Genomic DNA, 27755 nt, shown 5'->3' with positions numbered 1-27755 from the left:
GTTATTTAAAATGTTCTCAGATACAAACTACATAGATGCGAGATCTTTATTTACCTTAGAGGAGGGAAGTAGGACTAGAAATCATGGCAGGAAGATTAGAAAGCAAGGCTGCAGGTTAGATATAAGAAAATATTTCTTTAGTCATAGGGTGGTAGACTTCTGGAATGCATTGCCAGAGGGTTGTAAATAGCACTAGTTTGACAATGTTTAAAAACAGATTAGATAAGCACTTAAATTTATTAGATTTATAATTATGTATAGCGCTGCATGATAGTTTTTATAAGAAATTTACTATAGTTAAACAAGACATGATCACAGATTGTAGAGGAGTTCGCTGCAGGACTTACCCCTGTTAATGGGCCAAATATTTAGAATTAGTATATAATGTATTGTGTACTTGTAAGTGTATCTTTAAGTACTGATGACGAGGTCGCTGTGCGACTGATACAGGATAACCTAGATGGGCCCTGGTGGCCCTTTGTTATCCTATTATTTATGTTATGTTATGTTATGTTATGAGTTACAAAAAGCCGAGAGAGAGAGAGAGAGAGAGAGAGAGAGAACGGGGAGGGAAGGGATACTATATCAAATTTATTAGCAATTATGCCGCTAGTTTATACGTCACCACGGTTCATCAACTAGGAATAACTCACACTTAAGTATATAAGTTAATGAATAAAAAGCACTATTATTTAACATGTGTTGGCAAACATGCACGGGCACGTCAAATTCCCAAACGGAGGAAAAACCTCCCACAATTGTTCCCAAAGGAGGCTATTACAGTCAGTGCCCAGAGGAGCCCTAACCACAATACCCAGAAGACCCTATAGCTTGGCGGTGACCACGTAAGGTTCCTCAGACGAGCAGTGCCAGTGCCACAATGCACACTGCACAGTCCCCGGCAAGAGACCAACACACACAATCTGTAAACAAACAAATGCTTGGCTGAGAGGCGTGTCTTGCACTAAATTCTCAATTAAGGTAAGTTTCCTCTTCACCTAGGCCCTTGAATTTAGCTGATGTGATGCATGAATGGTATATCTACGGTCACGTAAGTGTTGCAAGTGTTTGGTGTGTGGTGGAATTCTTAGGAGGATGGGTAGTTGGGAGTGAACCCTTGCAGCGGAAGTGGTCTGGGTAGTTTGTAAGGCGGGATGCGATTCTTTTACATTTTGATTGAGTGCTGTGATTATCTAAATTGGATTCGAATACACATATATGCGTTCATACTGGAATGCGAGTGATTTACACAGTCGTGTGGGCATAGTAACAAATAATGGAATATGTTATGCCTCACTTCTCCATTACTGACTGTTGCTTGATTTATTGACATGTTTATTTTGTATGTATGAGACAGATAGATAAACTGACTGACTGAATGACTGATTGACGGATTCTTCACTGGTTTTAATGTTAAAAACTACCAAAATCGAACTTACAAAATCACAACCCAGATAGAATATGAGCAAACCCTTGTGGACCACATTAAAGAGTCTCCTAAATACTTTCATTCCTAGATAAGCAAGAAGGTATGTCTATCCTCTATAAGCCTTTTCAGGTCTCCCTTGGGTATTATGATCTCTTAGCCATAACCAGTGGCAAAATGTTAGATGCAGGCATTCTTCTCTGTTGATGTTTGTGATTCTACACTTAATCCAGCTCCTTACCAGCAATTTTCTGGAACCTTCTACAATAGACTTTAACCCTAATAACATTCATATCTTCTTGTATCTTTAGATACTAACCCCAGTATCGGTTCTGACGGGATTCCTTTTTCTTTTTCTTTTTTTTTTAATTTACGCCCACTACACTTTTCTGCCATTATGAAGCTGAGTACCATTGTCATGTCAACACTTGGTGATTGGTAAAAAATAATTGACATATTGACATGAAGTAAATGATGCTCTAATATATTATTATTATTTTTTTTCTGTAGGGAAGAGGGCCAGCCAAGGACAAATAAAAAAAAGAAAAGATAAAAAAAGGCCCACTTGAGTGCTGGCTCTCTACAGAGAGGAAAAGTGTCAGCCAAAATTAGGGAGCAAATGCCTCGATATCTCCCTCTTAAAAGAAGACAAGTCGTAGGAAGTTGGAAATACAGATGCAGGGAGGGAGTTCCAGAGTTTACCAGTGAAAGGTGTGAATGATTGAGAGTACTGGTTAACTCTTGCATTAGAGAGTTGGACAGAATAGTGATGAGAAGAAGAAAGCCTTGTGCAGCGAGGCTGCAGGAGGAAGGGAGGCAGTTAGCAAGATCAGTAGAACAGTTAGCATGAAAATAGCGATAAAAGATAGAAAGGGATGCAACTTTTCGGTGGTGAGAAAGAGGCTGAAGACAGTTAGTTAGAGGTGGGGAGTTGATGAGATGAAAAGCTTTTGATTCCACCCTATCTAATAAAACTCCCCAAACATGCAGAGAGTACTATGTTAAAACAATTCCCATTGGCTGAATTAAAGAGATACAAGAGAGCATATGTCATTCCATACTGGAAACCAGTATACTAACATATACATTATATCTCTTAAATTGAACTTTATTAGCATGAACTTAGAATCTGGGATGCAGTGCGAGAGATATCATGTCACTGTGTATAATAGAACCATGCATGATTCAAAAACAAAACCATCACAAACATATTGCACATGGAGTGTTCATCACCATGTGTTCTTAATGTGGCTGCTGGATGAGGAACTGCTATTGATAAGATTATTGTATGGTAGTTAGGAATTGTCGCTGAGCTCAGCAGTCAGTCTACATAAAGCCTGTTATATAAACTGACCATCAGTCATAAGAAAAAGATATGAACCTTGGAACCTGTAATAATACTTGGATGATAAGGAAAATTTCCTGTAGATTATGTTCCACTACCTTTAAGGTTTGAATTAATACTAATTTTTTCATCAAAATCATTATATTTTTGCTGAAATAAATGACTTGCCAGTTGAGCAGACTAAATCTTAACAAAGTGCTTTATCTTATATGTAAATATGTAAGGTGGAAAGGGGTTGGTAGACTCTCATGTTAGCTATACCATATTATATTTCTCCCCGTAGGTTAAAATGGTGCGGATTCGTGTACTACTGTATCTAGGAGTGGCATTTCTTTTTGTCCTCTTTATGGCTGCCTTCCATTCAGAATCCTTTTCCCTCAATGCATTTCTGCACCCAGTTCCTCGTTCACCTCCACTTAAAAAGACATTTATTGAAGGTGGGTTTGATTGTTGCTTGTTATTTTTTGTTCCCTGCCTGATGTTTTTTGAATATTAATTTGAAAAGCAATTTGAATATATATATATAGATATATATTGGTATATTATCTATGCTTCTTAAACATATACAGTCTGTCTGTGGGCTCTCTCTCTCTCTCTCTCTCTCTCTCTCTCTCTCTCTCTCTCTCTCTCTCTCTCTCTCTCTCTCTCTCTCTCTCTCTCTCTCTCTCTCTCAGTTGCTACAGTATTAAGTAACCTGTTATTACTTTTAAGATTTCAACAAAGAAAATGTGAAGGCAGATGATCCCCTGGTGGTGCGGGCATTGAAGCAGCATTTTCTAGTCTCTCCATCACCCTTGCCATACAACCTCTCTCAGCCAGATGAGGAGAACCCATCCATGGGCCAGGCTCAAAGGATTGATTTCCTTCTTAAAGGAAAGGTGATTTCATCCAATAAACATTGGTGGTCTGAAATCTTAGAAAACTCTGGTTGTTAAAGGATTTCCGTAGCTGTCTGATTCTGTTATTTCTGTATAAGATACTTGCAAGTTCTTTATTTTATGAACAAACTAAGTACTATACAGCTTCACCTGATATATCTGAGTTTTGCTACAGACAAGATTTCTCAAGTTATGGTACTTTGGTGGAAAGCACCTTAAGGGTCAGTAGGAAATAATTGTAGCATAGTCATTTAGTATCACCTTTTGAGAAAGTACCAGTGTGCCAAAGCAGATTATTTGGCACTTCAAAATATTAAAAAGAAATTTTCATAAGTGTGTATTGAAACATTGTAATGTTACATGAAAAAGTATATTTATTACTTTGGGGTTGACATATTACCACATTCATACACTTTCCAGCACAATGGGTTCTATGTTGAGTGTGGTGCCCTTGATGGAGAGCTGCGCTCCAATACACTTTTCTTTGAGCGAGAGAGAGGCTGGAAAGGACTCCTGATTGAAGCTGATCCGAAGAATTATGAAAAAATGGTCAGCAAACACAGGAAAGCCTATATGTCTCCCACCTGTCTGGCTCCAACATCTCATCCCACAATGGTGTGTGTTTGTTTAACTCTTGAGAAATGTATTATTCTTAAGTTCATGCATTATTCCATATAATAGTAGAAGGATTATGATTGGATTGTGAAATGAAGTAAACATGCCAAACACATCAACATAATTATTTTGCCAACACCATCTGTCTGTAGGTGATGTTCCAGCAACAAGACAACCAGGGACACATTGTGGATGCCTTTGGTGGGACAGATTCAAGGACGGTGGTGGAGGTTCAGTGCTTCCCATTTGCTTCTTACTTGGCTGCCCTTAATGTCACTACTGTGGATTACTTCAGCCTGGATGTGGAAGGGGCTGAATTTGATGTACTCAGAACCATTCCATGGGAAAAAGTTGATATTAAGGTAAGGGAGGCCACCTTCATGTTAGAGTTACTGTTTTGTTAATCTTGTTTGCCAATTTTCATAGGAAGGATTCAGATACTGAAATCCATATTGGCAGAATAATTTGATAATAAAATTGCTTTATGTGGAAAAACTTCTCAACTGAATACCAGCTGCTTTTCTATGTCTCTGTGTCTGTGCTTCATCTCCAAAATACAAATCAGTTTTCATTCTTAAAGTCAGACAAGGCCAGGCATCAGAATTTATCGATAATAGTACTTACATTGATTTTTGTAACATGTTACATTTCCTCTCCTTAAATATCATACATTTCAGATTTCATTGTGCTTGTATACACTATATACTAATTTAGGGAGGCGGTGGCATAGTGGATAAGATGGTGAGCGTGGGATCCACACGTAGGTTCAAATCCCACCACATTCCGCTTTGAAGCTATGCCATTTGTCAAGTGGTTTAAAGTTACCTACATGTCACCATGATACCCAGGTTCTAGGTGATTACACCAAAGATGTGCTTGGGTGGTGATATGGGTACCACTATAAATAAAATTGCCTGCGCCACTAATGGGCAGAAGTTGAAGAGTGCTTCCCACATATACTCTTCAGGTGCTATAGACCAGTGGTTCTCAACCTTTTTGGCCCGCGACCCCCCAGACAATATTGGTAGAGACTCGTGACCCCCGCCTTCCCCCGAAGTGCTTCTGACACACACACACACACACACACACACACACACACACACACACACACACACACACACAGAGTACATGCCTATGCCCCGGATCATAACAACATAATAGCAACAAATAAGATAAAAAAAATATTTAAAATACACATTTATTACTTTTTTGGTTTTACATTAACTGAAATGAGAATAAGGTTTTGGAATATGCGAGCTACAGCTAGACATCATGAAATGTTACTATAGAATCACTATAAAAAGAATAAGATTATGAAATTGCATGTTTAATTTTTCTATATTACATATATATATGAATAAGAAAAATACAATCTTTTGAGACAAAATATGCAAAGCAATACGGTATATTTTATAGAATTAATGTTAAATTCGTACAGCCACTAACAACTTTACTAACTGCTTCAAGAGACAAAAATAAGTATGAAATTATAATAATACTTTTGTTGAAAAAGCTACTGCAGTTAGTATGAATTATGTCTGTGTTTGTAAACCACAATCAAATAAAATTACTGATAACTTTATACCAAAATTTAAATATTCAGCCTTAAAATAATTACAAAATAATTACAGTATTTCCTTAATCTGCTGATATTACAAATCTGCTGAAACCTAAAATCAGCTGATGATGTATAATTCTCATATGAGACAATACACCCACACAAAAATCTGGTAGACTCAGAGATATTTCATACCTCTTTGGTTTGGAAATTAATATATTGGAAATATTTAAGACATTCTGTCTGAGATAATTATTTTCTGGATTTGAAAGAATTGTATGAATTTCTTGCGAAATAATTACTAACGTGGTGTTACAATTAAAGTACAATATTCATGAAAGTTTAAAGACAATGGTCAATATTTAGGCCCTACTATGGGGCTCCACTAGTAGTGATTAGCTAATAATATCCATATTCCACAGTGAAAAATAGTATTTACACAGGCCTAAGTTTATCATGATAACTAACCCCAGTTAGTGAGATACTTGGGCCTGCTTTTTTGAACACAGTAACTCCATCCTGGGTTTGATGCCAGAGATGGCAACTCGGAGATCATCCTCCACCCAGAGTCGTGATCGGTATTTGTTTTAATATATGTCAGTGCCGAAAAAGTCTTTTCACATAAATAGGTTGATCCAAAAGGAATTAGTACATCCATTGCAGCCTTGGATAATACTGGATATTCATTTGCAACTGAAATCCAGAACTCATCCAGTGTGGTTGAGCCAAACGATGTCTGTAAGGTGCGATCACTGGACAGCTCCAGCAGTTCATCCTCCATGTCGGATGATAAGTGATCCCCTGTAGCAGTGAATGGTTGTCGTATCCAGTCATATCGTTGTGGGGCTGTCTCCTTTGGGAAGTACTTCTTGAAGTGGGCCACAAGACCTCGGAGGTGAGTCGTGATCATTACCTTCACGTTATCGACACTTAGTTCATTCTCCTCCATAAATTCCTCAAGCTCAGGAAACATTTCAACACTGCCCCCATCAACTCGCACAGCCCATCGTTCCAGTTTCCTTGTGAATGCATCAATTTTGTCAGAAAGAACCAAGATGTTTGTGTTTGGGCCTTGTAGTGATAAATTCAGCAGATTAAGTCTTTCGAATATACAAGACAAATATGCTAGATTTGCTAACCAGTCAGGGTCAGTCAGATGGTCAGCAAGTTGGGACTCAGACTCAATCAGGAACAGGCGCACCTCATCTCGCAGCTCGTACAAGCGGTTGAGAACTTTGCCCGGGACAGCCACCTGACTTCTGTGTGGAACAACAGTGCTTCATGCTCCGAGCCCATCTCATTGCAGAGTGTGGAGAACAGCCTGGCGTTTATGGGACGTGTTTTGATGTAGTTTACTATTTTAATCGCAGTCTGAAGAACACTACTTAACTCTGGATTGAGTGCTTTGCTCGCAAGAGCTTCCCTGTGAATAATACAATGTGTAAAATTTATGTGAGGTGCCACTTGTAAAACTCTTGCCTTAAGTCCTTTCCTTTTACCCAACATTGCCCCGGCACCGTCTGTGCACACACCAACACACTGGTCCCAACACAAGCCCTCCTCTCGTATTTTGGTGTCCAGCTTTGTGAATATGTCACTACCTGTGCAGGTTCCGTCCAGTACAGTGCAAAAAAGCATGTCTTCTTGAAGTTTTCCAGCAAAACTGTATCTGATGAATACCAGTAGTTGTGCAGAATTTGATATGTCTGTCGACTCATCTAGCTGCAGAGCATACTTGCTTCCCTTAACCCTGTCAATCAGCTGACACTTAATGTCATTTGCAATGTCATTAATACGTCGAGTAATAGTGTCGTTAGACAGCGGGACTGTTTCAAGCTCACGGGCTATTTTATCACCATGCATAATCCGACTCATAGTCACTGCGCCAGGCTTCATGAGGGTTTCCCCAATGGTATGTGGCTGTTTGGACTGTGCAATTAGGTATGCTACCTCATATGATGCCATCTGAGCTTTGGTAGAGATTGTGGTTTGCCGAGTTAATGCTTGCTTTTGATCCTGCAGCTCTCCCTCCTTTCGGCGGAAAAATTCTATTGGTTTATCAGCATGAGATGGATGCTTGGTTTGCAAATGTCTTTTCATTTTCACAGGCTTTAAGCTTTCATGTGCAAGCACTTCTGAGCACAGAACACACTGGGGGTGCTGCTTCTCATTAATGGTAAAACTAGTGAATCCGTACTTTATAAATTGACAGCCTTTTGACAGCCTTAAAACAAAAGTCGACCATAATACTATTTTTTTTTTTTAACATCATCTCGTGACCCCCCAAAAGCATCTCGCGACCCCCCGAGGGGTCGCGACCCCTAGGTTGAGAACCACTGCTATAGACCATAACATAAGGGGAGGGAAAAAAACGAAAAAGACATACCAGTGTGGCTTGTGGTGAGTCATTTATACTATTTTACATTTGTTTTTCATACTCTTGCATCTCTGCAATATAAAGCACTATATGCCCTAATACATATTTATTTTTAAGAAACTGTCATGTGTTGTAAATTTCAGAGTTGGGCACAATTTGAAAAAAATTGAAGTCTGATTAGCAATTATCAATTCATTAGCTCATCAACTCTGATTCGATTATCTGATTCAGGTGCCAAAACTCTAAGTCAAATTACCGATTATCCAATTATATGATTTGATTAGATTTTTTAAAAGTGATTCAATATTTTTAAGTGATTCAATGTATTTAAAGGGATTTTCTATGTTTCTAAAGGGAATTTAATGTTTTTATACTCTAAATAAGTAATTTATAACTAATGGAAAGAAACTAAGCTTTTAAGATAGAAAGTAAACATTTGGTTTTAATTACCTAATATATAATATAAAAAAAGTTGAACTACATACAGTACATAGTATACAAAATAACACAAAATATAGAAATATAGAAAAATTTATTAAGAAACTGCTATTGTGTAAAAACAAAGATGACATTTACTTGGATTAATCACAAGTCACTTTATATTTTCAGCGATTTTGTTGTGATTATCCAGTTTGTTTGGCGGGGGTTAGTTTGATTAGATTCTCTGATTAAAATGCAAGTCCGATTGATTGGATAATCAGACTTCCAAATTGGACCACCCACCCCCAGTAAATTTTTACATATACCTATTTTTTGTAATGTGTATTCATGTTATGCTTTCTCAGACACTATCAGTGGAATTCATCCATGACCCTGAGGGGAAGGATGCCATTGAAGACTACATGAAGGGTAAGGGTTACTTTGTGCACTCTGAGGTGCGTCACTACAACTGGCTGGCAAATGATTTTATCTTTGTTAAGAATACTTTGCAATAAGCCATACAGTAATAAACTGCTTATAATTTTTGTATGTCAGTGCTGTTATTAATGAGAAGTGTCAAGGAGGTATCAATACAGCTGGAGGGTTGATGATATATGAATGAAGGTGCTGATTGCTTTTGTTATTATTAGGTCACGCTGTTTTCCTACATTTTTATCTGTACTTATGTAGTGTACTGTCTTATTTGAAAGTCAGTAAGCATATTTGTTTTCTAATATGCTCTTTTTAATTTTTTTGTGTTATATATTAAGCCAGTGGACTGGTTTTCTCTACTGAGACAATGTAAGAGACAAAGTCCTGAAGTTCACATGATCATGAACTGAAATATTTTTATAATTTGAATGTGTTCAATAGCTCTTTAATTTCCTTGACTTTGATTTTTGGTTTAGGAAAAATCTTGCAACTGAAATATCTCAGAGAATATTAAGGTACATTAAAAGTCAAATAAATTTTACAAAATTTAGAAAAAAAATCCTTCCAGGAAACTATCATGGTTGAGATTTGTATTTATAATTTGCACTGCAGTAATTTGCAACATGCATAAAAAGTCAGAGCTGTAATGTTTTTTTATGCATAAGCAGGTATATTATGCAGGTATAAATTTAGAGAAATTCATCTCCACTGACAGTATCTATGTAAGATGTTTGGCTTCAAGTTCAGACTGAGCCTGCTGTAGAGGACATTGGATTACTTGATACCATTACTCCTGTAGCTCAACTATCTCAATGTAACAGTGTTGCATAGGGTAGCCACAACCTGCAGACATGGCATAGACAGTCACAATCCACCCAGGTAGTCACAACTCGTGCAGTCACAACCCACTCACTTGTTATCACATCTCACACCTCTTTATGAAGTGTCACAGTGTACCTGACTCTTACAATCCACACACAGAGTACACACTCACAAATCATATTTAATTATTATTTTTTATATTTCTGCATAACTATATTAGAAACTTGTGGTTGCTTTAGTTATGTTGGTATGCATCACATGTTCTTTGGCTATCTGAGTCACTATAAATTGAGTTCAGGGTTACAGTGTCACAAGTAATTACTGCAGTTCAAGTCTCACTATATTCAGGTGTTTTGAGATATATTCGGCTAATTGGTAATGTACTTGTATTTAAGGAAAACAACCATTAGAACTTAGCATGTTTTTTTCTTTTTATCTCAGAGACATGTAATATTAATTTATTTGGTTTGAGGAAACAAGTTCATTGTTCCAGTCAAAGCATTGATGAATTCAAGATAAAACAGTCCCAGTTGAAAGTAATGTGTGTTTGTGTGTGTGTGTGTGTGTGTGTGTGTGTGTGTGTGTGTGTGTGTGTGTGTGTGTGTGTGTGTGTGTGTCTATATATATATATATATATATATATATATATATATATATATATATATATATATATATATATATATATATATATATATATATATATATATATATATATATATATATATATATAGTGTTATTGAAATATACATAAGTGTTATTGATATATATATATATATATATATATATATATATATATATATATATATATATATATATATATATATATATATATACTATACACACTACTGGGATTTCTTGATTTATGCGAGGGATAACTTCCTAAAGGGATTGTGTAATGTGAAAATTGCTTAAAGTAAACATGATTACTGAACTAAACTGTACACTGTTAAGAGTTTCCACTGTATATATATATATATATATATATATATATATATATATATATATATATATATATATATATATATATATATATATATATGAACCAAAACCATTTTCTCCATTGGAATCAATGTAAAATAGATTAATCTGTTCGTGGAAGGTCTGCATCTGAGAGAACGACTGGGCATGCACCCTATGTTCCCTGCAGCATGTATTTTTATAAAATACTTCTGTGCACCTCTCAGCTGGAATAAACAAAGAATCATCATTACTTAAGTAATGGCATCTAGCTGACAGCAAGATGGCACATACCGACCTTCCTGAAGACATTTATCATGCATCACTAGCTGTTCTGAAGGTGAAACACCTATGTGCTGCAATCAGCTGTGATGACAGTATGGTGGCCCAAACAAACATCTCACAGAATCTCATGATTCTTGAGATTTGCCACAATAGCAAACCATCTTGACATTGCCTTATTTTAAATAATTCACATAATTTGAACAAAAAATGACTAGGTTTTTTACCTTGTGTTATTTCAGAATTTCATAATCTGAATTTGCATAGATCAAGAAATACCTGTATATATATATATATATATATATATATATATATATATATATATATATATATATATATATATATATATATATATATATATATATATATATATATATATATATATATATGAATACATGAAGTGTTATTGAAATATAACTTTTATGAAATATGGTATGATAAAATCACAGACCTGTTGTATGTCATCATTATTGCCATCATCATGATCATGTTTGTCATCATTGTTCATCACTATCATCATTGTAATTGTCATTATTTACTTTACATGAAATTAGACAAGAGGTCAAAACATTTTTCCTTTTTTTGAATCTGGACCAAACAGTCTCACTTGAGTGAATAGGTAGTGGCATGTGCATCTTTCACATCATTTTCATGACAATGTTTAAAAAATCTACAACATGTCAGTAGCTAGCAGTGATAAGGGGCCGGCCATCATTAACTGGAGTATATTCTATTGTGTAATTTCCCATATATCTTAGAAAAAAAGAAAAATACATTAATGGGTTTGCATCCCCATTGTGTGTGCAGCTAACATTCATTAATCATTATAGTGTACTGTCATTTCTATGGACTATGATGTAGAAGTTGGCCTCTTGTTGCAGTCAGCTACACATATGTACTTTACATAGAATTGACATAATGAAATTGCATTTCAAATGTATATATATTGTGTGTATATGTCCTTCAATCTTATTGGAAGGACATATTGGTGTTGTTTTTATATAAGCAAAAATTGTAGAACCAGTGAGTGAAAATGTTTGACACAAATGTTTGAAAACAAGATGAAATAAGATCATGTATAAGGGAGACTTCTTTCAATGGGATGATTTGTGATGGAATGTTTTGCTAGTGTATGGAAGGAATGCATACAGAGACATTAATATTGTGAGATTTTTAGAAGTGGCTAGTCTCCTTAGCGGGGGTTCCCAGAGAGATAGACTTTGAAATAAGGATAAGAATATTGTATCGTTAGATTTTTTGCTGTGATATAGATAAATTATATCAACAAAAACTGGTAAAGCACAGCCAAATATTCCTAAAAACCAAAGTTATGGTGAAGCCAAACAGTTTGTAAATGCAGGAATATCATATACCTTGAAGCGTGCAATAAACATGCCAATTTAGAGAGAGAGAGAGAGAGAGAGAGAGAGAGAGAGAGAGAGAGAGAGAGAGAGAGAGAGAGAGAGAGATAATGGCTTGAATAGCTTTAAATAAAATTGTGCAATTCACAGATTAGTGTAAGCTATATAATATCCCGGTAAATATATCTGGAAATATGAGTATATCTTGCCTCCAGACCAATATGAGTTAAATTGTGTAAAACTCAGATACCTAAGCAAAATTTTAGGCTTACAAGCTTAGACTGATGTGCTAGGCCAAAATAACCACTTGTTCTCTCCGTCCTCTGTATATTGTTCCTCCAAAAATTGGTATTATCTCATTATGTACATTATTGTATTGATAGATGAAAAAAGATATACTCAATTCCTGTTTTCCAAATTGAGGGTATTTAATAGGCTTATACAATAGCAGTTCATATCTGCTTTTAATGATAATGGTAACTCATTTATGCAAGTTTATATTGTTGAGGCAAGTGTTACTGTCCATGCATTGATTTGTTTAAGTATGTAATACTTCAGTGTTTGGTAGACTGGGACACATTTCTAGACAGGAATGGTCAGCCAGCTGGGACAAATATTCCATCCTGGTCACAGTGCAGAACTGCAAATGGCATGCACACACACACACACACACACACACACACACACACACACACACACACACACACACACACACACACACACACACACACACACACACACACCCACCCACCCGGTAGCTCAGTGGTTAGAGCGCTGGCTTCACAAGCCAGAGGACCGGGGTTCGATTCCCCGGCCGGGTGGAGATATTTGGGTGTGTCTCCTTTCACGTGTAGCCCCTGTTCACCTAGCAGTGAGTAGGTACGGGATGTAAATCGAGGAGTTGTGACCTTGTTGTCCCGGTGCGTGGTGTGTGCCTGGTCTCAGGCCTATCCGAAGATCGGAAATAATGAGCTCTGAGCTCGTTCCGTAGGGTAACGTCTGGCTGTCTTGTCAGAGACTGCAGCAGATCAAACAGATCAAACAGTGAAACACACACACACACACACACACTCACACACACACACACAGTGCTATTCATCACAAAAAAATGGTGGGCATGATACCAACTTTAAATTGTTATTTCCATATTATAATTTTTCCCTCAAAATGAGTGATTGCTTGAGCATTCCATGTGGTTCAAAACCATATTAACAATACCTGATAAAATTAATTTCTTTGTATTTTGTTATTAGCATTTAAGCAACTATATTTCTGAGCATCAATTTCAATGTTTTTTCTTGCATAGAATATTTGTTGTATGCCATTATGTATGTTATACAGTGTCCTTGTAACTGATGGATATCCAGCACATACTTTTTTTCATGGTTTGTACTACATATTTTTTTGATGCCCTATATGTGTATTATCTTTCAAATGTTTAAATAGATTTTTTTTTTTTCTAGGATCTATAATGTATATTATGAAGTTTGTTGAAATGGATTTGACCCTTGGTTTAAAAAAAAAAATCTCACTTGGATGTTTAACATCTTAATAATTTTTAAACTGACCTCTGACACAGTACACACACTTCTTCCCACAGTCAACACTACTGTGAATTTGCTGTGCTCTTGTGCACCTTGCTTTCTGGGCTATATCCATTGATCCACAGCAACATGTTAGTAGTACCCAAGAATTCAGGACTGCCATTTCTAGAGTCCAGCATGCTCAACACTTGGAATGCTATTTCTGCTTCATTGTTAGCAGCTTAGCATTAATTTTGCAGACACCCTTGCAAGTCCAAATTCTGATACACCAGTGTATTTCCCACTTGACATGTAAGTTTGTGGATATTGATATGATGGTTCTGCTTGACAAAAGTCTACTCTAATCATTGACCTTGTCATCTGGCATATATGTTAAGGATTTACTGTGTAAGTACAATGAATTACTGACCAACAACACATAGCCATCTTTTAACCGGTTTTACTGCTCCTTGATTTGTGTAATGGTTGGTGGTGGTATCACTGCTTAAGGCCTACTGACTCATCCTGATTGTTCCAATTTGGATATTATCAGTGTTCTTAGAGAATATGCATTACTGATATTTAGGTATTTTCATAATTTTTTTGACAAATAAGATCTGACCACATGAAGTACACTCCTTACAGCCGGACTGCCAGTGATTGATGGTTTCTGCATACAAGAAAAAAATGTGCATGTGTGTCAAGGTAATCTTCACCTACCCAGTTGTAGATGCCTCCTATGTTCCATTGTTACCACAAGAAAATTCATGTCAGTTCATATAATTAGTTGAACAATGTTTGTATTATTGATATTAGTATTTTTAATTCTGTTATGATTGCTTATATGTCTATGTAAGTTGATATGTAATGAATGCATATGACTATATACTATTGTCTAAGGTTGGGTACAGTGGCCACAGCTGGAACTTGGCTGGTTTTGTGTCAGTCTGGGTCACATGCTAGATGCTGCTAGAGCCAGAAAACAGATTTGCTTTGACCTCTGATACAGCAATCTTTACATTACCCTTAGTTGTCATGCCACTCATCGTATGGATGCATTTCCATGGCATAACAGACATGATCAAAGCCATTAGAGGCAGACTGCTTGCTACAGGCTTAAGTTTGGGACGGGTCACTCACATCGTTTGGTTCCTTTATTATCATCTCAGAACTATTGTAAAAAGGGTAAAATTGAATGTCTTTGTGAGTACATTTATTTATGTCTCACTAAATGTAATAACAATATATGAAAACATTTTTATTATGCAACAATGCTGCAGAAAGTGATCCAGTCTTCCTTTGTATGTATTGCCATGTGTTGAACATTTGTGGTGCATGAATGGCAATCTTAAGTGTTTGATGTGTGTCCTTGTGGGAAGTCTCATTGAGGAAGTGAACTGATAATCAGTTTTGATCATTAACATCATCATGATCATTATTGTCATCACATTTTCATCGTCATTTTTCATTGTGTGAAATGATGGGTAACCAATTTTGATGTACATTGTAAGCTAGACACAATAGTAGGAGTAAGATTTCAACCCTTCATGAACACATATTCCATTCTCAGTATGTCATGTTTCTATTTTGAATTCACTAGAAAATTGTAATTAGATGTGAAAAATAATTTGAAATTCGTATGTACATATTATAAGGTTGAAATTGACCTCATTGTATATGACAATACTTTTCCTGTATTTGTGTCTGCTTTTTTTTTTTTTTTTTTTTGGACATGGCAAAGACACAAGTTTGATGAACTATATTGAAGGTGTGTGAAATATCAGAGGTTTTTATTGCTTTGCTACAATTAACTTGGAATCTCCTAACTCAGTGAAAAACATTTCTGTAATGCTCATGCTTCATACCTCATATATTTTATCACATGCATCCAGGACAGGTATTTGAAATTGTGGAAATCATTGCTAGGTTTTAGAGAGAGCATCAATTGAGCTGGAGAAATGTCACATGTTGCAGTGAACTTCTAGTATTCAGACAGGACACAGTACTCACTGGTGTGAGGCCACTCTTTAATTTATTGTGTATGGTTAAATTTCCTGATTTTTATATTAAACACTGTAACAATTCACTGAATGGCTCTTTTATTTTCGTACGAACTGCGCGGCGTGCGATGGCAATATTGAATGGAGGCATCACATTCGCAGTTGCGCGCTGCCACGTGCTCTCTTGTCATGTGAGCCACAACCAGGCACCAACCCACCGCGCTGTAAAGGCTGCTTGGCTCATTCCCTGCCAACGATGGCGTCATCATGAGTGCTGTGAAGTTTGTGCTGCCTCTGTGGTGGAGAAAGTGAGTGTTTGAGTCACGTTTTAGATCTTTAGATTTTTTTCTACCTACCTACTACCGCTGTGCCCTATCCTCCAGGACGTGGGCAACCTTGGACTTCCACCCTCTTCTGTCCCTCGTGGCTCTGATGAACTGTCCACTCGTCATGTTTCCTCGTGTCTGTGTATTTCACTCTCGGTCTTCCCTTTCCTCTGGTTCCCTCCATCATTCCCGTGACTATCATATTTTCCAAACCCTCTTTCATCACTTTTTTATTATTATTTTTTTATTTTATTTATACCATGTGGGCTTTTCACGGGAATTTATGGGCTAAAGAGGGTACTTTTTGGGGTACCTCCTATCTCAAAGCCCACCCGTTAATAAATCGTTGCTCTGAGTGAGGAAGCCCAACTTACACTCAGACTGCGGACAGGATTCGAACCCGTGCACTTGGAGATCCCGCGGACCCCAAAGCACGCATGGTTCCACTGTACCACCGCCGCCATCAACTCCCTTTTCTCCCCAACCATCTCCAGCACTTCCTCATTGGACCTTTTTGTCGTCCATGGGATTTTCATCATTCTTCTCCACAGCCACATCTCCATTGCCTCTAGCTTCTTCACCATCGTCGCTGATCAAAGTCAACTTTCCACACCATATAGCATTGTTGATTACACATGAGTTTGTTAAACTTTTTCTAGCTTTAATAGAAAACTTTTTGTTTGTCTATAGGTTCCTCATATTACAAAATGCGGTTTTTGCTATATCTATTCTCCTTTTTATTTCTGTATCACACCTTACATCCTCGGTCACAACACTTCCCAAATAATTAAACTGCTCTACCCTTACCACCGTTCGACCTCCACATCTTGGCTCCATTCTTGGTATATGTTCATTCTTTGACATCACTATCCATTTCGTTTTTTTTTACATTGATTGTCAAACCTTTGAACTCACTCTCTTCTTTCACTCTATTTAGCATTATTTGTAGTTTTTCTTTACTGTCTGCTGTCAGTACAGTGTCATCGGCATACCTTATATTGTTAAAATTACGACCTCCAATTCTTATTCCTTCACATTCTCTGATATTCCACATTATTATCTCTCCATAATAGATTTATACTAACAGTTTTATCACCAGTGTCTCATCTCCCATGCATAAGTACAGTACATGTTTAGGAAATATGTCAAGTACTCATATGTCATGATACGACTGTTTAACATTGATCTTTATGCGTAATTACAGAAATGTTTCGTGCATGAACGTTCTCAGTTCAATCTGTTTTTAATAAGATCGGAGGTATCGTAACGTTGCCAGTTCACGTCACAATTACTCATAGTTGGGATGCTTGAATACCTTAAGCCTCAGTTGAGGCGCTGCTGATCGAACAAGGATTTAAATGAATTCAGGAGATTTGTGAAGTTTTCTTTTCTATCAATGATTCGATTCCCAGAGCAAAGGACAATCCCAGGTAGTAAAGGTACTACAGCTAACCAGGCAACGATGACCTGCTCTGCTCATCAAATACATCCTCATGGGATTACTTCCTCGTCGGTGTTTCATTTTCCAGTTTTCTCAATGTTAGCAAATCCTTTGTACTGTAGAGGGTTCGGAAAATGCGTTACTGTGCTGGAAGTCAGTGAGGTTCGGTCCGCTATTGAACCAACAATTGAATCGCTCTTTCATACGGTCTTGCTGTCTGTCATATTCCTTCGATGAGATTGATTGGCGTATAATAAGACAGTGAGTCTAGCTTTATATATATATATATATATATATATATATATATATATATATATATATATATATATATATATATAATAAAGCTAACCTTGGAAATGTGTGTTGAACTATTACTCCGGAAACACACACACACACACACACACACACACACACGGCCAGAGAAAAGAGATCGCTACATAAGGCAAACACAAATTCTTGTTTTGTTTGAGTTTTAAGAACAGCAGTTGATGATGAAAAAAGTTCTGCAACCATGAACACAAGGCGAGTGGAGCAAACTGGTGCGTGAAGGTCGAGAGAGAGAGAGAGAGAGAGAGAGAGAGAGAGAGAGAGAGAGAGAGAGAGAGAAAGATGAAAATTTGAACGAGTACGCCATTGAAATTCGGATATTGTGTGTCTCGCCATTAGGCAAATGAAGGAGATGTCTGCCCGCTCGGCTCCCGCTGACTTGGGGCCAAACACTCGACATTTTTCCACTCGTTATATGCAAATATTTCTCGTCGATTTGGCCTCTTGCGGGAACGTTTTGCTTTTTCATCTTTTATTGTTGCTTTATTCCCTCTCTCTCTCTCTCTCTCTCTCTCTCTCTCTCTCTCTCTCTCTCTCTCTCTCTCTCTCTCTCTCAATGAAATACGTAATGTGACATACCAAGAGAGGTGGTAAACAATAGGGGGCGCTGCGGTAGGCCGTGAATGTTGCTTATGAATCCTCCAAACAACAGAAACAAAAACAAAACTTAAGGACCTGAAAAGAAACATAAACGGAACTCGGCAGGAGAGAGGAAGGAAGAGGAACAAGACGAGAGAGGGGAGAGGAGAAAAATCGAGAAGAATGTATAAGCGTTGGGAAGCTGAGAGATGTGTGTCTAGAGAGAGATATACGGCTTGGCTATGACACACGGCCTGTTCAGTGGACGCCGAAGAAATTCTGGCGAAGGGGGGGAGGATGACGGAATTTTTAAGAGAGGAGAAGAGACACGGACAGGGAGTGGCTGGGAAGGAAGAGAGCAAGGCATCAGAGGGGAGAGGAGGAGACGAAGGGAAGATATATCGCTTTGGGAGAGAAATGCCGCCAGTAGGGGGAAGGAAGAAAGTGCTGGCAGAATAATTGCTTGAAATGATTGATATGTGTGTGTGTGTGTGTGTGTGTGTGTGTGTGTGTGTGTGTGTGTGTGTGGTTCTGACACTACCGCTGCTGTTTGTATTGTTCCTTCTCTTCTTTTTCGTCCCAAGGCCCACTCCTTACCATTTCCTCCTCCTCCTCCTCCTCCTCCTCCTCCTCCTCCTCCTCTTCTTCTTCTTCTTCTTCTTCTTCTTCTTCTTCTTCTTCTTCTTCTTCTTCTTCTTCTTCTTCTTCTTCTTCTTCTTCTTCTTCTACTACTACTACTACTACTACTACTACTACTACTACTACTACTACTACTACTACTACTATTACTACTACTACTACCACCTATGTTACTATTATCGTGACCACCACCACCATTATTGCACCATAAATAATTTTGCTAACCATCATCACTCTCCTATCTTCTCTTCCTCGTCTTCCTCCTACTGCTCCTCCTTCAGAAGTTTATCATCTCTAAATACCAGGAAACGAGACTTGATAGGAGTCTTTGAAACTTAAGAAATTAGATCACAACGATTACGCAACGATGTTTGAGCATAACCCTTTCAATACTGAAACACATTTTTACCTTGAGATTTACGTACGATTAGACCATTTCATTGACATTAGGAAGAGTCTATGGAGGTAAGAAGAATAATGGCTAAAGTCTTCGCTATTTTTATCCCTCCCCTGAGTTTCTGAAGCTGTATAAAATCACCAAATAGTAAGCAAAATGAATATGGAAACGCGTCATGGTACTGAAGGTATTAATAACATCATGACGAGGAAAACGAAGATGTAGACAAGGCTATGCTATTCAAGAACCAAATTAGGGAGGTAAATTTTCTCTCTTTACTCTTCTCTTTCCTCACCTCGTGTATACTGACGATGACAGTTAAGGCTTGTTATTCTTTACACTCGTCACCTCTTCTCCTCTCTTCGATGAATTTAACCGTTCAGTACTGGGACACATTTTTACCTCAAGATTTGTGTACGATTAGACCATTTTATTGACATTAAGGAGGGTCTATGGAGGTGAGAAGATTAATGGCTTGAGTCTTCACTATTTTAATCCCCACATCAATTTCTGAAGGTGTATAAAAATCGCCAAACAGTAAGCATAATTAATACGGAAACGCGTCATGGTACTGAACGGGTTAATGGGGATGATGGGCATTGAGTGGTGATGGGCAGCGCTGTGAGTTAGGAGGCGATGAAGGGGTGGTGAGGTGTGAGGTGTTATGTATGACGCCTAGGATGATGGACGGCCCTGCAGATGATTGGTAACTGTGGTGATGGGAGGAGGTGCATAGAGAGTTCGTGGTGAGGTGTGGTAGTGGTGTGATGGGTGGTGATGATGGTGATAGCGAACAGTGAAACGTTTTCTTTCTCTCTTTTTGAGGTGGGGTAACTAAACTAAAAGGATTACGTAGTAGTAGTAGTAGTAGTAGTAGTAGTAGTAGTAGTAGTAGTAGTAGTAGTAGTAGTAGTAGTAGTAGTAGTAGTAGTAGTAGCAGCAGCAGCAGCAGCAGCAGCAGCAGCAGCAGTAGCAGCAGTAGTAGTAGTAGCAGCAGTAGTAGTAGTAGTAGTAGTAGTAGTAGCAGCAGCAGCAGCAGCAGCAGCAGCAGCAGCAGCAGCAGCAGCAGCAGCAGTAGTAGTAGTAGTAGTAGTAGTAGTAGTAGTAGTAGTAGTAGTAGTAGTAGTAGTAGTAGTAGTAGTAGACGTAAACGTAGAAGTAGTAGTAGTAGTAGTAGTAGTAGCAGTAGTTGTTGTTGTTGTTGTAGTAGTAGTAATGGCGGTGGTGGTAGTTTTACACTGAATTTTGAGAGAGAGAGAGAGAGAGAGAGAGAGAGAGAGAGAGAGAACGTTTTAATCCTTCATGTGCCATTCTCACATGCACGCTCTCTCTCTCTCTCTCTCTCTCTCTCTCTCTCTCTCTCTCTCTCTCTTTCCTGATATCAATCCTGAGGCGAGCGTTTCTGAATAATACAAATGCACTCTTGTTCTTTGCATTGAACTGCACATAGGAGGGATTGGAAGTGGATAGAATAAAGTAAAAGTTTCTCTCTCTCTCTCTCTCTCTCTCTCTCTCTCTCTCTCTCTCTCTCTCTCTCTCTCTCTGTCCAATTGCACTATGAAAGAATTAAAATTTTTTAGCAAACTTTTTCTCTGGTTTTCGTTGATATCTTTCACTTCTTATTGTGGAATTTTTTTCTTCACCGTCTTTAGGAAATGTAGATAGTTTTTCTCTATATAAATCTCCCCCTCAGTTCTGATTATAATAGAAAACGAAGGTGTTGATATATTTTGTTTTTTATCTCTATTTCCATTTCACTCGTTTCTTTTTTATAGATAGAGACATAATGTAATTTTTGTATTCATGACAAAACTCATTATTGTTGTTATTACCATCACCACCACCACCATTACTACTTCTACTACTACCACTACTTCTACCATTATCACCACCATTACCACCACCACCACCATTACCATTGCCTTCACAACCTGCACTGCAACGATCTTCCCTTTGCATTCACTTTTAGAAGGCAAATGTTTCGTAATGCATCTGATATTTTGAAGTTTGATCCTCGTTGTACTGGTAAAGGTCGTGAGAATGGGTGTTTCAGCGTTTGGGTATGAACAGAAAGACTAAAGGAACCGTGTCGAGAAGCAGAGAGGCGTCATTGGTGCTTATCTTCATCTGTTTCTCTCTCTCTCTTGGTCGTTTTTCTTTTTTCTTTTTTCTTTTAAGAGGTATATTGCAAGCATTCTCTGTCTCTCTGTCCGTCTGTGTGTCGTTTACTTAAGAGAAGAATATATACAGGTATTCTTTGTCTCTATTTTAGTAAGTGTTCATTATTTCTTATTCTATTTATTTGTTATTTTCTTTATATATGTGTGTTTGTCTTTGCCCGAATGCTGAACTCAGTCTCTCTCTCTCTCTCTCTCTCTCTCTCTCTCTCTCTCTCTCTCTCTCTCTCTCTCTCTCTCTCTCTCTCTCTCTCTCTCTCTCTCTCTCTCTCTCTCTCTCTCTCTCTCTCTTTTGAAACCCGCCAGTGGAGCCAAAATACTAACTTGGCTTTTTAGCTAGTCTTTCTGTCTTCCCTTCCCCTCTTGCCTGATACCCTCGGGCCTGCACGCGAGGGGGTCGGGAGAGGAGCCACTGGGATGAAGAGCAATGTTGGGGAAGAATGAGTACGTACATGGAAAAAATGAGCAGAAAAGAGACTAGACGCTTGTAATATAGGGAGAAGAAGCGTGCAATAGAAAAGGAGGAAGAGGAGAGGAGGCATAGCAGAGATACAGGGAGGAATGGAAGAAAAAAATAGGTAGGAAGGAGGATAAACAGTTGGGTATAGAAGAGGCGAGGGTGAAGAAAAGGAGGAGGAGGAGGAGGAGGAGGAGGAGGAGAAGGTGGGATAGTAGAAAGCTTTAATGTTGCTTCTTGAGCTATTGAAGTCATGTAAATGATATGACAGTCTCCTTTGCATAAGGTGTGGAGATGGTTTTCTTACACACACACACACACACACACACACACACACACACACACACACACACACACACACACGTGGAAAGGATGCAGACTTTGATCCTACTCGACATTCATCCTTTATCTTAACTCTTCTTAACATTAAGGAATTCTCATGCCTCGCGCCATACACAGTTCTTTACGCCGCCGCCACTCGATGCTTGCTTTCCTCGCGTGCTCCTCGTGTTGTCAGGGTTGGCGAATCACACAACAACAGGCTCATTTGATCCCAAAATCCGTGCTCCAGCCATCTCTTCTGATTGTTTGGCTGTCCACACCGCCCCAATCCCGTCATTATTGGGCCGTTGCTGCTGTCTTGTTCTTGAGGAGTCTCGCTGCTCACTCAAAACAACAGTGGCTGGCCAACTTCGTGATCATTCCGTTTTAATCAGTTTCCGGTTTAGTCTCTCCTTGGCAAGGGCTTTGCTGGATCATAGTGCTTGCGGCCAAAGTTTCTGCGGCCTTTGGGTATTCAAACTCAAAGGAAATGGAAGTATCGTAGCTGTGTGTGTTTTATTGTAGGCTGTGTTATTTTCCCTTGTTTTGAAAGTAGTGGAAATTCTCACTATCAGATTTAAGCATGTAGGAATTTCAGCAGTAAAGTTATTCTTATTTAAACATTTTGCTGACGTTAATCAATTTCTCTGAATTTATCCTTTTGCTTTTGGTGATTTGAGTGGATTTTAGTTTAGTAGTTTTCAGCTTCCCCCGCAGCGAGACTTGTTAACTCACAGGCACATGGAAAGTGTTTGGTGGAGTCAGGCTGCCTTGAATTATTCCTCCTTCGCTGGTCGGCCTCGGCTGTCACGGCAGAACGAGGCGTTCAGCTTGCGGAGGACGTGTGGCTCAGAACGAAACGAATGTTTCCATTTATCCAGCCGAGGACGAGTGCTGGCGACGACTATTCCGCGACACGGCAGGGGAAGGCGGGGCGGGGCGAGGCTGGAAGGGAAGAAAGCTGAGAAAAGGAGGGAGGATATAGTATTAGAAATAGACAATGGTATAAAACATGGGAAGCAAGATTGTTGTTTCAGCCTCAGATGAAGGATTAGGATTTGAATAACGTTTTCCTTTTCCTCCCCATCACCTGGCTCCCATTCATCTCTCAGACATTCGTTCACAACTTTGGGCATCAGTCAGTTCTTCACGCCGTCAATTTCACGGGTCTTTGGGGAAGCTTCATATTTGGGAGGGTGGTGATTGAAAAATGAAATCCAGGTCAAGTAAGATATATTATGCTGGTTTTGATCGAGATTTTTTTTTTAGCATTATCGATATTTTTAGTAACGGTGCGCGCGCACACACACACACACACACACACACACACACACACACACACACACACACACGTATAATTTCAGCGCCATCACACACACTGCTTTAACTATCCACAGGTCACAGTGAGCTTAAACAGATTCTAATTGCTTGACCCTCAAGTTTGCATCACGCACTGGAGGCGTGCAAACATTTCATCAGGAGTGAAGCGTCATGGAAAGCTATATACTGAAGCTACGCGGTATGAACCCTCAAAACAATTGTAAAAAAAAATGATGCCATATTAATACAGGCTGCTCTAACAGCGACAGTGCGTGAGAAGAGTGAATGAGTGAGTGTGTGTGTGTGTGTGTTTCACTGTTTGATCTGCTGCAGTCTCTGACGAGACAGCCAGACGTTACCCTACGGAACGAGCTCAGAGCTCATTATTTCCGATCTTCGGATAGGCCTGAGACCAGGCACACACCACACACCGGGACAACAAGGTCACAACTCCTCGATTTACATCCCGTACCTACTCACTGCTAGGTGAACAGGGGCTACACGTGAAAGGAGACACACCCAAATATCTCCACCCGGCCGGGGAATCGAACCCCGGTCCTCTGGCTTGTGAAACCAGCGCTCTAACCACTGAGCTACCGGGTGTGTGTGTGTGTGTGTGTATGCGCCAACAACCCCAAATACTTAATTTTCTCAGCCCCTTTTGCAGCTCTCAGTCTTTTCTCTGAGATCCCATTTTCATTAGTATCGTCATTGATAGAACTCCAGAGGCCTAGCGGGAAGGAAAGCGGCAGTCAGTAAAGAGTGTAGCGGGGGATGAGGTGGCTGTGGCCGTGGTGGGGGTGGCGAGTGGCGAGACGGAGAGTGGCTTGGTTTGGGTGGCCAGTTGGTGGTGAGCGGCGGTGCGGGGGCTGGAACGGGTGAGTCAGGGAAACTTAGTGACGCCATCCAATTTACTCCTCTCTTAGAGTTTCCTCATCCATCTTATCAGCCGAGCCAGGGCGAGGAGGCGCAGGTGGAGGGGCGGGGGCGGAAGGTGAAGGCCAGAGGGACAGAAGCAAGGAGGCTGACGGACAGTGATGAAAGGATACAAGAGAGAGAGAGAATACTGGAGGAATGCTGGAGAGGGAGAGGAACACAATGGTAGGTGAAGCAGGTGGGCGCCATAGAGGTGCAGCGAAAAGGTAAACAAGTGAAAGAGGATAGATGTAAAGTGACTCAGTATGCACATTAAATAAAGGACAATAGATGGATATATATATATATATATATATATATATATATATATATATATATATATATATATATATATATATATATATATATATATATATATATATATATATATATATATATATATATATATATATATATATATATATATATATATATATATATATATATATATATATATATATATATATATATATATATATATATATATATATATATATATATATATATATATATATATATATATATATATATATATATATATATAGAGAGAGAGAGAGAGAGAGAGAGAGAGAGAGAGAGAGAGAGAGAGAGAGAGAGAGAGAGAGAGAGAGAGACAAGGTGAACAAAGGCAGGTGACCCGTGACAGGCGGAATAGAAACTGAAGGGTAAAATGAAAGAAACGTACGGTCGACAGTAGAGACAACCAATGAACAAAGGCGCGATGGAGGTGACGAAATACAATGGAAGATGGAGGCGTGTAATGATTTTCAAAGGGACGGACACCATCATCTCTTATAATCGCGATGGTGAACAGAGCCTCGTCACCCCCTTTACTTCTTCCTCGCTGGTTCAAAAGGCGGGTGAGTCTTCAGGTGTATGGATCTTTAAGTCTTCGTGTATACATGTATCAGAAGATCACCCCCCAACTCCCTCCGCACCAGCAGTAACGCCTTTTGCAGCCACCAGGGGAGTGTATTGTTGTTTGGACGTGTATACTCTCTCTCTCTCTCTCTCTCTCTCTCTCTCTCTCTCTCTCTCTGAACTCCTTATTCTTGAGTAATCCAATCCCTTGTTGCTTGCTGTCCATCTTGCCTTTCCTTCTCCTTCCATGCATACTTTTCACCGTCGCTTCTTCTTTTGATTTGATCTCCGATAATTCGTATGGGATTGAATCAGTTCTCTCTCTCTCTCTCTCTCTCTCTCTCTCTCTCTCTCTCTCTCTCTCTCTCTCCTGTTTTATCATTCTGTCTTTTTTTTCGTTTTTTCTCATTCTTTTTCTTCTTGTTCTTCTTGTTCATCTTGTTCTTCTTCTCCCTTTCTTTCTCTATCTCTCCACATTTATCTCTTTTTCCCTCTCATTCTCCTCCTCATTCTCTTCATCTTCTATATCTGAGGCTCTTTGGATTATTATATTTTTTCTATCTATGTATTTATCTATCTTGCTATCTCTCTCCCTCTCTCTCTATCTATCTATTTATCTGTCTTGCTATCTATTTATCTGTCTATCCATTTCACTAAAATGTTATATACAGGATCCTTTTTTGCTATCTCTAGTCACCATCATTGCATTTTTCTATGTATCTATTAATCCTTTTCACTAATGTGTAATATACAGAAATCTTTCTTTTGCTTTCTTTATTCACATTCTTTCTTTCTTTTTTCTTTTCTTTTTTAAGCTGACAAGACGATTCTACAGACACTTTACATAACCCATCCACCAAACTGTGATTTTAGCTGAAGTTGTCAATTTGAATAGCTGTAACACAAATCCTCAACTCTGCAATCTCGTGAGCTCTTCCTTGTGGGCCTACAGTAGAGACGGCCCCGCCTGAACCTGCTGCAACACCTCACGGTTACCAGTACTCAGAGGTCTGCCGCCGCTTAGGGAATTAGAGACATTACTGCTCCCTCAGCACACTTACCAGCGGAACTTTAAGTGCGTCGTTAATGGTGGCACTGCGGGTCCAGGGGTAGGAGTGTTCTTGTACTTAATACCAAACGGGCTGACGGAGGGAAGGAAGGATAGAGGAGAGGAATAGAGGGAAAGTTGTAGGACGGAAAGCAGGAGGCAGGAACATAAGGAGTGGATGTGGTGGGAAGGAAACAGGAAGTAGGAAGGAAAAGAGTGAAGATGGTAGGGAAAGACACAGGAAATAGGAAAGGAAGGAGGAGGAGGAGGAGGAGGAGGAGGAGGAGGAGGAGGAGGAGGAGGAGGAGGAGGAGGAGGAGGAGAAGGAGGAGGAGGAGGAGAAGGAGGAGGAGGAGGAAGAAAGGAAAAAGAGAAGGTGGAAGTAAAGGAGGAACATTAGTGAGGAGCAAGTTGAATTATTGCACACACACACACACACACACACACACACACACACACACACACACACACACACACACACACACACACACACACACACACACACACACACACATACAGTACACTTACCTCATCAAAACACTAACACCGCGTCTAAATCGAGTACTGGAGCTGCAAATAACTCCATAAGAGACGCGTCACCAGCAGTAAAAGACACGTTACGCCTCTCCTTACTTACAGAATAAATGAATTACCGGTTTTATATCTCATGCAACTTCTTTCCTCCGCGTCCCTAGAGTTGATGAGCTTGCAGGAGGCGCAAGGGTCTTTATTTTCTCACTGCAGTGGGAGAGTGATTAAGAGACGAAATGAGGCGTGAGAGAGAGAGAGAGAGGCGAGGCGACGGCAGGCGAGGGAAGTTTTAACAGATAGACAGAATTATTGTGAGAGGATGACTTCAATATGAGGAGAGAAAGAAAAATTATGATGATGGCGTCTGGAGTAAAGGACGGTAAAGGATGGAGGAAAGGAGAGTGGAGGAGTGCAAGAGAG

The 27755-nt window shown here is 39.0% G+C and overlaps 1 protein-coding gene across 3 annotated transcripts; it reads left to right on the top strand.

The window, feature by feature from the left end:
- Positions 1 to 772: 772 nt before the first annotated feature.
- On the top strand, positions 773 to 10290 carry LOC123505733 (protein Star-like). Of its 3 annotated transcripts, none has more exons than XM_045257387.1 (6): positions 773 to 981; positions 3055 to 3208; positions 3483 to 3649; positions 4070 to 4264; positions 4417 to 4626; positions 8985 to 10290. In XM_045257387.1, the coding sequence occupies exons 2-6, from the start codon at positions 3061 to 3063 to the stop codon at positions 9132 to 9134; spliced, it is 870 nt and encodes a 289-aa protein (XP_045113322.1). In that variant the 5' UTR covers positions 773 to 981; positions 3055 to 3060; the 3' UTR covers positions 9135 to 10290. The 3 variants fall into 3 exon arrangements, with proteins under 3 accessions (XP_045113322.1, XP_045113320.1, XP_045113321.1); XM_045257385.1 differs by lacking the exon at positions 773 to 981 and adding an exon at positions 1135 to 1529; XM_045257386.1 differs by lacking the exon at positions 773 to 981 and adding an exon at positions 2118 to 2137.
- The last annotated feature ends 17465 nt before the right edge of the window (positions 10291 to 27755 follow it).

The sequence above is a fragment of the Portunus trituberculatus genome, chromosome 18 (assembly GCF_017591435.1).
Source record: "Portunus trituberculatus isolate SZX2019 chromosome 18, ASM1759143v1, whole genome shotgun sequence".
NCBI lineage: Eukaryota > Metazoa > Arthropoda > Malacostraca > Decapoda > Portunidae > Portunus > Portunus trituberculatus.
Note: the sequence above shows the minus strand (reverse complement) of the source record. Positions and strands in the feature narration are given on the sequence as shown.